Source organism: Neomonachus schauinslandi, chromosome 9 (genome assembly GCF_002201575.2).
Source record: "Neomonachus schauinslandi chromosome 9, ASM220157v2, whole genome shotgun sequence".
Taxonomy (NCBI): domain Eukaryota; kingdom Metazoa; phylum Chordata; class Mammalia; order Carnivora; family Phocidae; genus Neomonachus; species Neomonachus schauinslandi.
Window position 1 is genome coordinate 88,896,999 of NC_058411.1, and position 14,387 is coordinate 88,911,385.

General features: G+C 37.4%; 1 protein-coding gene across 2 annotated transcripts in view; it reads right to left on the bottom strand.

Annotated features, from left to right (window-relative positions):
- CEP152 (centrosomal protein 152) overlaps positions 1-14,387 on the bottom strand; it is an 83,932-nt gene that overhangs the window by 11,234 nt on the left and 58,311 nt on the right. Inside the window, exons 19-21 of one of the 2 annotated variants that reach the window (XM_021693968.1) lie at positions 10,257-10,907; positions 6,679-6,820; positions 2,437-2,604 (exon numbers count right to left, since the gene is read on the bottom strand). In XM_021693968.1, coding sequence (XP_021549643.1) covers positions 2,437-2,604; positions 6,679-6,820; positions 10,257-10,907 — 961 coding nt within the window. The remainder of the gene's footprint in view (positions 1-2,436; positions 2,605-6,678; positions 6,821-10,256; positions 10,908-14,387) is intronic. The other variant, XM_021693969.1, reaches the window with a different exon arrangement.

The following is a 14,387-nucleotide window of genomic DNA, read 5'->3' on the forward strand; positions in this document are numbered from 1 at the left end:
TGAGCTAAGTACCAACTTCTTGGATTCTTTCTAAGTCTTTGAATTACAGAAGATAGCCTCAAAAAGCACCATGCAGAATAACTATGATCACAATGTATGGTGTTAAATATTATTTATAAATAATAATCTTGGGGCGCCTGGGTGGCTCAGATGGTTAAGCGTCTGCCTTCGGCCCAGGTCATGATCCCAGGGTCCTGGGATCAAGCCCCACATCAGGCTCCTGGCTCAGTGGGGAGCTTGCTTCTCCCTCTCCCTTTCTCCCTGCTCATGTTCTCTCTCTGTCTCTCTCTCTCTCTCTGTGTCTCTTTGTCTCAAATGAATAAATAAAATCTTTAAAAAAAAAATAAAATAATAATAATAATCTTATCTAGCTGCCGTTGTCATTTTATATGTAAAACAAATATTCTTGATTTCCATCAAATTATTCAAGAGCTACAAATAGCTCATTTACTCTTCTGGCTTCTACCGAAGAGCGAAGCCATCACCATGGGCATTACAGTTGTTCAAATTTTTACCTCAAAATTCTTAAAATCCTGTCTTGCCTTAGAATAATGATTATCTATCTCTAACAGACTTGGTAAGCAGTATAGGTGGGAGTGAAGCAGGTGGTTCCTCTTAGTTAACAGTATTTACTGAGCGTGCTTTGTGGCCAGGTACTGTGCACTAAGTGCTCGGTCAGGACTTGATCCTTGTCATCATCAAGGCTACACTCCAAAGGACAATACAGACAAAAATTAATTACAAGGATGATATGATAAACGTTAGAAAAATCATTAGAGCTGCGGGTAATGTCTAACAGAAGAAGCTAACCAAGTCTGGGGTGGTTAGGAAAGCCTCCCTACGGAAGCAATGCACTGGGAGAGGGAGGAGTAGGAGTTAACCAGGCAATGTGATCAGGATGAGAAGAAGATGTTTTGGTAAATGGAGATGAAAACAGACAAGAGAAAAGAGACGATGAAATCCATGCTCTGGCCCTATGAGAGAATAAAAGGGCTGGGGCAAGACAAGGCTAAGGGGCTGGCAGATGCTGCATCATGAAAGGCTTCTTAGATGATGTTAGATAAAGTGTCTGCATTTCCTACTGAGCGCCAGCTAAGCCACAGGACTTTAAACAAGAGAGTGTCATGATCCAATTTACTTTTTTAAAAGGTCACTGGAGCTGCCTGATGGGGAAAGCCTTGGAGGGACAAGATTGGAAGCAGAAAGAGCCAGGAGGTGACTGCTGTCCAGGCAAGCAATCGAGTTAAAATGTAGAAAAAAAGTGAACCTATCTGTCTGTTTTTTTTCTGGATCACACAATTATTTGGGACCCTTGCAGTCAACCCTTCATTCAGTCAAAAAAGGGCATCATGACTACAATGATGAACAAGATAAAACATATTCCTCATTCTCAGGGAATGTATCAGTTGGAAAGGGTATCAGGCAAGTAACCAAAAAATTAAATAGAGAATGGTAAAAGAGTAGGAACCAAGAGTGCTATGGGGCCACACAGAAGTGGCCTGAATAACCCAGACGGGAAAGTCAAGGAGGGATCTGCAGATAAGGCATCTTTCTCAGTTGAACCCTAAAGGTGAGGAAGAGTTAGGCCAAATGAGAATGAAAGGATAAGGTGTAGGGCAGAGTGACAAAACTGTATGCAAGGTCCAGCAGTACAATTCCTGACCAGCTCAGCAATCTGAGTATTTCAAATGCACACAATAGAGAGCACAGGAAATAAGTGACTAGTAAAAGGTAAGAGGGAGCGGCCTCAGAAGCCCAGTAGCCTCCCTGGTGCAGAAGGGCAAGAGAAGATAGCAGAAGCTATCCCTTCCAGATAATCTCCCTGACAGCACGGTGAAGAATGGACTGGAAGGATGCCATACCAGGCCCATATGTCTTCGTGCACAGCTTTCCCCTCTGCCTAGAATGCTGTCCTCTTTGGCAAATACCTTCATCTTTCAAGGCTTAGTCAAGCCCTCCTTAACTCAGATAGGAGGAAGAGTTCACTCACATCCTTTCTGCCAAGTGTACACGAGCATACTGCCAGGAGCACTCAGTGCTGCAACTATTTATTAATCTGTTTTTAGGTCTCTTCACTTGATGATAAGCTTCTTGGAAAAAAGGAAACAGAGTCTTGCACATCTACTGCAGAACCGGAATTCCGTCTAATGTCTTCACTGCTGTGTGCCTAGTGCCTAGAACACTGCCTGACACATACTGGGCACTCACTATCTATTCAATCCAAAAAGGAAGAAAGGAATGTGACCGTTTAATCAGAGCTCCAATTTTCCTCTTTGTAGTTCAGGAATAATAATTTGGTCAGTAAAAATAAGGTCCAAATTAGTTTACATTAATCCTCGAAGAGAATCGGTGCCTACATTAACTAAAATGTCACATTTGAACATTTCAAGGATCAAAGCGGAGATTTATACCGGTAGTGCTACTTTAAATGCTAACCTCCAATTTTTTCCACTACAGCTTTGTGCTTTCTTTCTAAATGCTGAAGATGCCTACAGCATTTCTCCAGTTTTCTTTCCAGATCTTGACATTCCTGCTTTGCCTTTTCAAGTTCTTGGAAGCAGTGTCCACAGGATGAATCTTTAATTTCAAGGATCTTTTTCTTATCTGCAAAAATTAAATGATAGCAAACCTTTATATCAATTTAGACTACAAACTAAAAAAGGAAGGAAGGAATGCAGGAATGAAGGAACGGAGGAAACCAGGTGACATGACTAAAGAAAGTCAACAATGCAACTGAAAAGAATGTGATGCTTAAGAGAGAGAGAGATCAGAGTTTAAATCTTCTTTATACTATTTATTGGCAGTGTCGCTCAGAGTATATTATATAACCTGAGACTTAGTTTTCTACTATGTAAAATTAAATAATACCATCCATTTAAAAAATTGCTATGAAACATTATGTTCAGCTCTTAGTATTGAATACCATTCCCCACTAAAAGGAACAAAGGATCTTCAAGAAATGGCTAATTCCAGTACTGGGACAGGGTGTTTACAAGATGAATGCCAGAAAGAAATTCCTGAAAAAGACAGGAACATCACAAGGACAAAGGAGCCAGTTTGAAAGGGCTCCAGTAGCTGAATATGGGGCAATTTGAACACTAAGTTTACTAATGAATTATAAAATATTGAAAAAAAAAAAAAAGAGGAATTCGGGCGCCTGGGTGGCTCAGTTGGTTAAGCGACTGCCTTCGGCTCAGGTCATGATCCTGGAGTCCCTGGATCGAGTCCCACATCGGGCTCCCTGCTCGGCAGGGAGCCTGCTTCTCCCTCTGACCCTCCCCCCTCTCATGTGCTCTCTCTCATTCTCTCTCAAATAAATAAATAAAATCTTTAAAAAAAAAAAAAAAAAGAGGAATTCATGAGCCATACCAATAATCCTACCCATAATGGAATGGATGGATAGATGGGTAAGTAGGTTAAGTTGATAGGTAAATAGGTAGATGGATTGACGGACAGATTGATAAATAAACAAAACAATAAACAAATGAGTACACAAACTAACAGGAGGATTCATGATTATAACAACATGCCAAGTGTCAACTGGTAAAAGTAGAGGGAAGTCTAGAGCAAAAAAATTATAATTTTGCAACCACCATGGTAAAGACTGAATCAGACAAACATCATCAATGATTGCTAAATATAAGGGAAATGTTTAATGAGAAGGACATTTTCATGGTCTTAGAAGTGTCTCCCCACAGACTGCTTATTAGTTGTGAGGCGGGAGGAAACCACTGAAGAAAATGGACAACGCCGTGACCAGGTGCTCAAATGAACTTCACCAATAAAAGACAAATGGACACTGTGCACCTCCACATGTGATAAAGACATCACCTATGCAGCGTTCCAGCCAAGGAAATGCAGCCTGAATCTCATTATGAAGAAACACCAGACAAACTCAAAATGAGGGAAGTTCTACCGAAAGCTGGAGGTAGGGTGGAGTGGTGGGGAGAGGCGAGAGTAAGCCTTTCGAAAATGTCAATGTCATAAAAGTCAAAAAGAGGCTATGGAGATATTCTAGACTAAAGGAGACTAAAGACACATGACATCTAAAGGTAATACCTGAGCCTGGACAGATTCCTGTACTGTGGGGGGGAAAAATAATGAAAGACATTATTGGGTCAATTGACAAAATTAGAATACAAACAGGTTGATACAGTATTTTCATCAAATGTTTAATTTACTATACCAAGGTTATAAAAGAAAAAATTCCTGTGTTTTGAAAATACACACTGAAGTATTTAGGGGTAAAAGGGCACAATGTATATAACATCCTCAAATGGTTCAGGAAAGAAAATGACATGTTCACATACACATACACACAGAAGAGCATAAAACTGTATACAATGTTATCAACAAATGTATCTAGGTAAAGGACAGATGAGTGTTACTTGCAACTATTTTTACTTTTGTAACTTTTCTGTAAGTTTGAAATTGTCTCCAAATGAAAAAAATATTTAAAACTATCAGGAGGTACAAAAAAATATGTGTGGCACAGTACCTGGCAGAGAGCAGCATACAATAAATAACAGCTAATGCTATTAGTAATACGGAATTCGTAAAATTTAAATAATATCAAAAATGATACAAAAAATAGGTGATTACTATTAATATAATTGATAAAGTGGGGACACAAATTGGCACAGGCTCAAAAGCCAGTACCCAAAAATTTGATGAAAAATCATTGGTTCAGCAGAATTATTCTTAGCTCTTTCCTGACTTTAGTTTCCTCTGAATGGCACCATTTTATGTCCATGGGCATCAAAGAATTAATGAAGCATCACACTGGTATCATACATGGTATTTATATTTTTCATTTAAGACACTGTTGTAAAACTAGAAACCAGGCAAATGTCCACTGACAAGAGAATAAATTATAGTATATTCATAGAATGGAACACTACACAGCAATTAGAGCTACATGCATTAACACAGACAAATATCAGTGGAAAAAAGTAAGTTACAAAGACTACGATGAATATTACACTACATTTTTATAATGTTAGGAGACAAAACAACAGCTTTTTCAGGATACCTGTATTTGGTCAAAACATAAAGAAAAGCAAGAGAATAATTTTTAAAAATCAGAATATTTGTTACCTTGGATTGTAAGGAAGTTATAGGGATGGGACTGTGGTCAAACACACAGGGGTCTTCAACAGTACTGACACTCTAGGTCTTAAGTCAAAGAGTGGGCTCCTGGGTGGTAGGCTTCATAACTTACATGTGCATCACATATTGTCTTTGCATGTATCAAGAATCTCATAATCATTTAACTTACTTTAAAAAATGGTAAGATATTAGGAGACTATAATCAAATAGTTAACAATGGTATTCTCTGGTGGTAATATTCTAAAGGACTATAGCACTTAATATATATTTTGGATTATTTAATCCTTCCTAATGAATTGGTTAATGTGTTTGTTTTTAGGGAAAAAAGACTGAAGAAAAATCCTTTTGTAGTCTGATTTGTCTTAAGTAAAAACAAATTCCTTTCATATTGATAGGACTTCCCAAAGCCAAATAATATCTAAAACTTGTTGCTACCCATTTCATAAATTAAAAAAAAAAAATCTCTGGTTATTCTAAATAAAAACAACCGATATACAATGACAGTGAAAAATAAGAAACAAAATACAAATTAAGGTAGTATTCCTATACACCTAATGAACAATAAGAGCTGCTCAACCACCTAGAATCTAGAAGTGAGGAAAAAGGGCCTTTGGATCATCAGGAAAATAGTCAACTGACTTCTTAGGAAAGGCAGAGATTCTCTAAAATTCTGGTAATATTACTTACTAAATTAGAAATTGTGGAAACTAAGATTATTAACCTAGTACATTTGAGTTGTTCTGGCAATTCAAAGTTCTTTCCCAGGTTGCAACAGACACAGCAGAGAAGAAACAGAAAGACTGGGTATGTGTTTGTATGTGGAGGGAAGGAGCAGGCTGTGAGAGATCAGTATCTTAAAAAGGATTGGAGCTAATAAAGGATATGTCAGTTCTTGGTTCAGAATTCTCAATGACTAGGCAATAGAAGCCCAGTCAATATTCTTCAGTGAGCTCTGAATACGTCAAGGGGCTTCAGTACAATACAATAATTCTTTTTCATAATAACAACTGTAAGTTATTATGGGAACATTAAGCTATTAATTTACCAAATATTCAAGGAACACAAACTATGTGCCATTCACACTCTGCCATGTATTGGAGAGGAAGAGATAAAACACTGCTCCTGCCCTCAAGAAACTCACAAATCTGAGAACATCTCATCAGAAAGATTTCCATTAAAAAATGGTTGAAATAAGCTTCAATAACATGAACAAAAAGGTCCCAGTTATTTGGCAATTCTTTTATGTGAAACCCGCGATTTCTCAATAAAGCCAGGGAATAAAAACATGACTGTTCTATTAAAATTCTCATTATTCTCCTTATAATAAGACCTACTTATGAATGGAGGGAAGACCGTGAAAGGATAGAATTAGGAGGGTCTAAAGTATTCCCATCTCCTAAATGCAAAATGAAATCTAGGGAGAAGACACAGATTAGGTAGGAGTAATATTACCCACTCGTTCACTCATGAAAGCTGCACACATCTTTGACTTCCTTTTATCCTCAGAGCAACCCTCTGCAACTGTGAGTACGGATGTAACAAAGATCAGTAGGAATAAAAGCCCATTACCAGCTTCTGCTTCTGTCTTTTGCAAGGCCAAGGCCTGAGCACAGCGTCCAAAAGTAGGTGCAGGATGGACTGTCAGGACTCCAGGGTCTCCTCTGCCAGTGACCTCTGTGGCTGGATCCTTAGAGATCTTGGCCGTATTTCTCTGAAAGAGAGTATCCGCATAGTTAATGCCATGTAAAAACCTTTACGCAATTCTCCACTTAAAATGCTCGTATTAAAGACATAAAAAGAAAACACTGCCTGAAAAAAATCTTGCTTAAACCATCACCAGTATTTTTCTTAGGGTGTTACATGAATACTGTCATTACTCTGAACTAGTCTACAATGACCGTGATTTTCGAATTAGAACATTATCTGACAGAGGTCTGGTGGGCCAACTATGAGACAGATAAGAGATACAGTTTGCACACATATATATGAATTTAAGATATTTTAATGGCTTATGTGGTCAAATCACAGGACATACTATGTGAAATCACAATTGTTCTTGAAAATCCAGAACATTTTTACTGCAGCAGAGGTCAAACTCAGAAACTGTAACTACCAAACTTTTGTCTTCCACAAATTTAAAATTACATTTATACAGTATGTTACATTTATAAATACTTTCATATATACTGTCATTTTATAAGGAAGTTCAGTTGAATTCCAAAGTTAGAGAGAGAAACTGAAGCTAACCTAAACATCTTGCACAAGACTATTTCTTCATTAACATTTACTGAACACTTTCGGTATTCTAGTCCCTGTTGCGGCAATACAGCTACTAAATTCATTAATGGTGAGGCATCCTTTTAAGGTAGTGTTTTCAGATTCTTTTTTTTAAATTTTTTTAAATTATTCATTTCAGAGAGAGACAGAGATAGTGAGAGAGAGAGCACGAGCAGGGAGGAGAGGGAGAAGCAGGCTCCCCGTGGAGCAGGGAGCCCGATGCGGGACTCGATCCCAGGACCCTGGGATCTCGACCCAAGCTGAAGGCAGACACTCAACTGACTGAGCCACCCAGGCGGCTGTGTTTTCAGATTCTAGACAACTACCAAATCCCAAAGGAACAGAACAGGTGATCTTGAAAAAGTTGCCTTGTTTAATTACTTAAAACCCACATATCAGCTTGATTCTAGAAGCCTTGATTTTGATTATAAGAAACTCTTAACTGGCTATTGGAAAACCTACTTACAATGTGCATCAGAAGCAGAAGTCAGCAGTTATAAAGAAAATGGAAACTCCAGGCAATCAAGGGGATATGAGGCTGAGGCCAAAGGGAGTAATAAAAGTTGAACTCTAAGGTAGCCAAGGTTTCCAGTTTCTACTTAAAACTGGAGAAAAGCCAAGATGACAAGAAAAGCAGGAGCAACAACCTTCTTGTCTTAGTTTTAACTTGACTTTGGTGGTAAGAAGACAGAACATGCATCCTTAAATTTGTTTGAAAATTCTGCTCCCATTGATATTTTTGTTTTCTTTTTTCCATCATGACCTGTTCTATTAATGTATTCCAATAAGGCATTCATTTTCATGGAAACTACATTTTCAATTGATTGTATCCTGTCCATTTTTTAAAATTTTTGATCTAAGTTATTTTAATGAGGACTTGTTTTATGTATACTGATCATTTTTTTCCTGTTTTAATTTTTATAAACAGTTCTAAAAAGGACAAATTTAATCAATTATAATTCATAGTTCTTCATATTTATGGCACCTATATTGCAAACTTATAATCACTGGTTCAATCATTGCTTTACCTCAAGGTCCTGAGCTGGGATTGTTCAAACAGCAGAAGATCAAGTATTCTTCTATGACAAATGCCAGAGTAGGCATTTCAAAGCCACCCTTTTCTCAGGAATAGAATCTAATCCCACCCAACAAAAGCCACAAAAGTCTAAGTTCTTAGCCAAATTATTTGATTCTGTCTCCACAGACATGTGAGCTACATTAAGTCATCCAGATGATCTCAACACTGCTAGCACAATCAGAAACCCTACACAGAGACCCCAGGATTGAGTATATATTAATAGAAGAAAGGTGTTACATTTTCCTGATTTTTGTAGTAGAGATTGCCTTTTCAGGAAAGTAAACGTGAAAGCATATAACATGATTTTCCCATCACTGCTCACGCTTAAAACTCACTATAAATAATTCTTAATTATTTTTTCCAAAAATTTTCAATTAAGTATTATAAGCATCATTCATGGGAAGTGATCCTGCCCAGTTGTTTTTACATTGAAAACAACTCTTAACTGGGGCGCCTGGGTGGCTCAGTCGGTTAAGCGGCTGCCTTCGGCTCAGGTCCTGATCCCAGGGTCCTGGGATCGAGCCCCGCATCGGGCTCCCTGCTCAGCGGGAAGCCTGCTTCTCCCTCTCCCTCTGCCTGCCTCTCTGCCTACTTGTACTCTCTCTCTCTAATAAATAAATAAAAATCTTTAAAAAAAAAAAAGAAAGAAAAAGAAAACAACTCTTAACTGATTGCTTTCACATCTTTTGAAATCGGAATAATGGTATCAACTGGGGTGAACTGGGATGGGGTAGACTGATCTTTCAGGTAACTTTTGGATCTAAAATTCTGTACTACCTCAAACACAGGAGGGAGAAAGGCCAAGCTGTGTCATTCATATCCTACAAAACCCAAGGAATTAGGCGAGAGATTTGTACTTTCTTTTTCAGATAAGCAATTATAATACATGACTACACAGGTAACAGACTAGTTATCCTCAAGTGTGGGACTGGAACTCAGATTTTTTTTACCAGCTCGTAAATTTCCAATAAGTATTAATACCAAATGTTCAATCCTGGCCTTGAAAATCGTTAATCATGATATCTTAATGAAACTTAACTCTTATGTCTCTTCTCATCCTTATAATACTGGCATTTTCTTTTCTACCTCTAATTCCAAATGTTGAAATTGGCTGATCACAATGCCTACATATCATTCTGGATTTTTCACGCATATCTCATTTCTTTAATCTTCCACCAAAACTAAAAGCTGGTGTCAGAGACTATTCAGACAACTAAAAGAATACCATTAACTCATTCTACATGTACAGATATATATAGTAGACCAACAAAACTGGGCTTCAGAGTTTTGTTTGAGTGAGCCATACTTCTATTTGCTTGTTCTACAACAATATTTTTTGTACTTGGTTGGCATTTTTTGCCTTTGTGAGATAAATTCCTTGAGGGCAAGAAATAGGCTTCCAAACTCTTTAGAAGCTCTTAAGAAACCCTAGTTTAATATGATGCATATTTCTTGAAGTGGTCATGCCCAAAAAACAAAAATAGGAATGAGAGTTATTCAGTTTCTCAAAGCTCAGGCCCTTACAAAGAACAGCATATATTTTTTAGGAAAAAGAGGTCTAGAGCCTAAAAGCTCTGCCTCATATTTGTGGCACCATGAAGAAGCAAAGTTTTTTTGGCAAAAAGAAATGAAATCCTTTGGATTCACTACAAAAAGTTGTTAAGCCACTGGTAAAAACTCAAGTTTTACGTCTATTAAACTGTAAAATGAAGAAAGGAAAAATGACCATATGCGACTTCTACAATCATCTTTGATGTTTATTAATAGCGTATTTCACTTATCAGGAACATACCTTTTCCCACTCGGAGTTGGCATTTTCTATAGCTAGGGAGAGGATATCTTGAAAGGCTTTCTGTATGCAGGCCTTTAGTTTTTCAAAATATTGGGCAGACATCCATTTTGAAGAACAAGATGACACGAGTTCCAAGAGCTGCTTGTTCTCTGAACCACTGACATGTTCCTTTTGGGTGTCCTTCAAGAGAAATTCAAGTACAGTGAGGATGTCTTCCTCATACTGATAGATTTCCAGTTGGATCCGCCTGGCTTCCTGCGTAGCCCATTCTCTACGACTCTGGTCTAGACATGTTTGCAATTCTGTCTCCTTCTGAAGAAGTAGTTCAGTTTTTTGTTTCACAAAGTCTTCTTTAGCTGCCGCAAGCACCTCATTAATTTTATTTCGGTGATCATCTAAAAATTGCCGGTAATCTTGCTCATTTTGTTCTTGAATTCTGTGGATTTCTTCTTGCTTTTCTTTGTTCCATTCATTCCGGGCCTTCGCCAGCTCAGCCCTGACAACCACAGGGACTTCCTCGTTCTTTAACTCAAGCTCTCTCTGAAGAGAATAAATCTTCTCTTCCAATTCTTTTCCAGGTATTCCATTTTTCTTCATATTTTCAAGCTCGCTTTTCCATTTCTCTTTAGCTTCAGAAATAGCAAATGATATCTAAAAGACATAACAATGTACATTTAAAATTCTTTATGATCTCATTAATTAAAAAATTAAACTAAAGTAACTATTTGGGATAAGACACTGGTACTACAATATATTCATACTATACTCAAAGATCCTTTCCTTATTTTTTTAAAGACTTCATTTATTTATTTGAGAAAGAACGAGCAGGGGGAGGGACAGATGGAGAGGGAGAAGCAGACTCCCTGCTGAGCAGAGAGCCCAATGTGGGGCTCTATCCCAGGACCCTGAGATCATGACCCGAGCCCAAGGCAGATGCTTAATGGACTGAGCCACCCAGGTGCCCCCCTTTCTTTCATTTTAAATGACTTAATATTTTATGTCTTATGTTATTTAAAAAACACCAGTTTTACAAAAAAAATTAAAAAATTAAAAATTAAAAAAAATAAAAAACACCAGTTTCTTGAAGAACTAGAAATTTAAACTGACCCCCAAAATATGTAACTATACAGTTACCCAAAATTACCTTCGAAAAAAATTCATATTAGTTTTACACAGATGTAGCCTCAAATTTCACCTAAGCCCACGACAAATGAAGTATCTTTTACATGAAGCAAAAGCAGCCTCATAAAGAAATCTTACTATTACTTAGAAATATAACACACACCTGCACAACTTGCTGACAAACATAATTGCATTTTACTGGAAGCACAGTGGTTAGCACAGTTCATTAAATGATAATACCAAACAGAAAAAGTCATTTTCTCATTAATCTAATTTTCTTTTATGACAGAATAACAAGGCTAGCAGATCACAGACAGTAATAGTACATAACCAAAAGGTCCTAGGGAACCAAAAAACCGAGGCTTAGCTCTAACCCCACCTTTGACTGCTGAGGCAGCCTTGCACAGTGCTTAACAGAGCAGGCCCTGGGGACAAACTGCTGCAGTAAACTGACCAGCTCTGGGACCACACGCCCATTCCTCAATTTCTTTGAGCCTCAGGGTCCTCAGCTATAAAATGGGGACAATTATAATGCTTACCCGATAGAATTTTGTTAGGAATAAATGACAAACGAAAAAAAAAATCCATTTAAAGCACTTAGTCCAGAGCCTGGCAGATAAGGACTCAATACATGTTATGTAGTTATTACTTTTGGCTGTATGGCCTTAGAAAAGTCACTTAATCTCTTTTGTACTTAGTGTCTTCATCTACATAAGGTGCAGATTAGATAATGACCTTGAGTCTCTTTTATAAATTCAAAAAAGTCACAAGGATATAAGTGTTAAAACAAGCAGGCATCTCCAAAAGCTTGGCCTGGACAGTGGTGATTGCTAGTAATCAATACTATCTATATATATGCTCTGGATGTTGTAATAAAAAGGTATCTGTTTCCCAAATTTTCAGGTATTATATAATCTTAGCAAACACCTTCAACTAAAAAATTCTTAAACATGTTATACACCTTTATTCAATGATGTATTCCTGAATAGTTGCACATACATCAAAATTTTTTAATTGTATTTTAAATCTACTAAGGGAACCCACCATCTAAGATGAGCTTTACAAAAGAATTCACAGCAAAATTCTTTTGCTACCAGCAGAATAATTCAGTAGTGATGTGAAACATGTTTAAAGAGTGCTGTTAGGGAAAGCAGTCTTGTCACAGTGGATGCCTGAAAATCATTACCAGGTGACTTGGTGGAGGTGGCAGATCCCATGGAATTTGGATGAACTGCTGATCTCACCAAAAGTGTGCATCCTCTCACACGAAGTTGTGCAAAGCAAATTTGACAGCATTAAGCACCTCAGGGGTTTCCTGATAGTTGCCACACATTAGATCACCTGAGAAGCCTTTAAAAATCCTAATACCCAGGCCACACCCTGTACCATTAAACATAAAGACTGGGGGATGGGAGCCAGGCAACAGTATTTTTTAAAAGATCAAGTTTTTTTAATGTGCAGCTAAATTTAGGAACCACTGAACCAACTTGACAACTCTGGACTCTGGACAAACTAGCTTTAAATTTTTATAGATCTTGGGGCGCCTGGGTGGCTCAGTCGTTAAGCGTCTGCCTTCGGCTCAGGTCATGATCCCAGAGCCCTGGGATCGAGCCCCGCATCAGGCTCCCTGCTCCACGGGAAGCCTGCTTCTCCCTCTCCCACTCCCCCTACTTGTGTTCCCTCTCTGGCTGTCTTTCTCTCTGTCAAATAAATAAAACCTTTAAAAAAAAAATTTTTTTTTATAGATCTTGATGGATCACTCTAATCTTACAAGAACCCTCCAGCCAATGCTATGAAAGTAGCCCTTGCTCACCTTCTTTGGTTTGGAGGAAGGATCCACAAGAGGTTAACTTATGTTTTGTGGCTGAATAATTATTTAGAATAGTGCTACTCACACCCAAGTGTGCTCTAAAAACCAGCAATGTCACATCACCTAGGAGTCTGTTAGAAATGCAAATTCTCAGGATTCACTATAGGCCCACCAAATCAGAATCTCTAGGAAAAGAGCCCAGGAATTGTTTAACAAACCCTCCAGGGGAATCTCATGCCTGCTAAAGTTTGAGAAGCAACACAGTGTCCTCTCATTTCTGTATTTCTGCATTCACATACATTCAGGTCTTCTGTGATCTTAGGGAAAGATCTCTTGACTACTTTATTTTCTACATTCTACCCAACTTTATTATTCTTGACTTCTGAGCTCTGAGACATATGCACATCATCACATTATTTCCTTTCTCTCTCCCTCTTAAATTTCTTCTTGAAATATGTCAGCATACTAAAAAGTATAGAGAATAATGCAATGAACACCTGTGTACTATCACACAACTTAAGAAAAACGTTAAAATAGTTTATTCTTGCTGAATTATTTCCTTAAGTAATCTGTGGAATAAGATTATGAATATGACATATGAATGATTTACAATGTCTGTTACACACATTATTTTCCAAAATGGTTGTAATATTGGGAGAACAGTATATACTTGACACTGCGATCTATTATATTTTTTGTATTACAATTAAGAGAGAATGTAGACATATGGCATAAAATAGCACCCGAAGTTTGTTATTTGGACTTTTTGTGAAGACTGTATGTCCATATTCTGGTGTACTTATCCTCAGATTCTTGTTTTTCTTATAAGTTTGTATTGTTTTTCTTATTGTATATTAGTATTAACGTTTCTCATGCTTAATTCATCTATTTTCCTTATTCTTATTATCCTGTCACTGTTTTTAATCACAAAAGCAAAAATGTTTTAAATGTTTGTACCTATTTTATCCTCTTTATCTTTGCTACTATGTCTGTTGTCCCAAAATTGAATTATGGTACAGATCTGAAATATTCAATTTCTTTTTTCTATATGTTCATTGAAAAATATTTAGCTTCTTTTTCTTTTTTTTAATGGGCAGCAAAGCAAAATTTACTGAGTGATAGTAAAGCAAAGTCTATTGAGCGATGGTACAAAGCTCCCGAAGAGAGAGGGGACCTGAGAGGATTGCCTAAAAATGTTT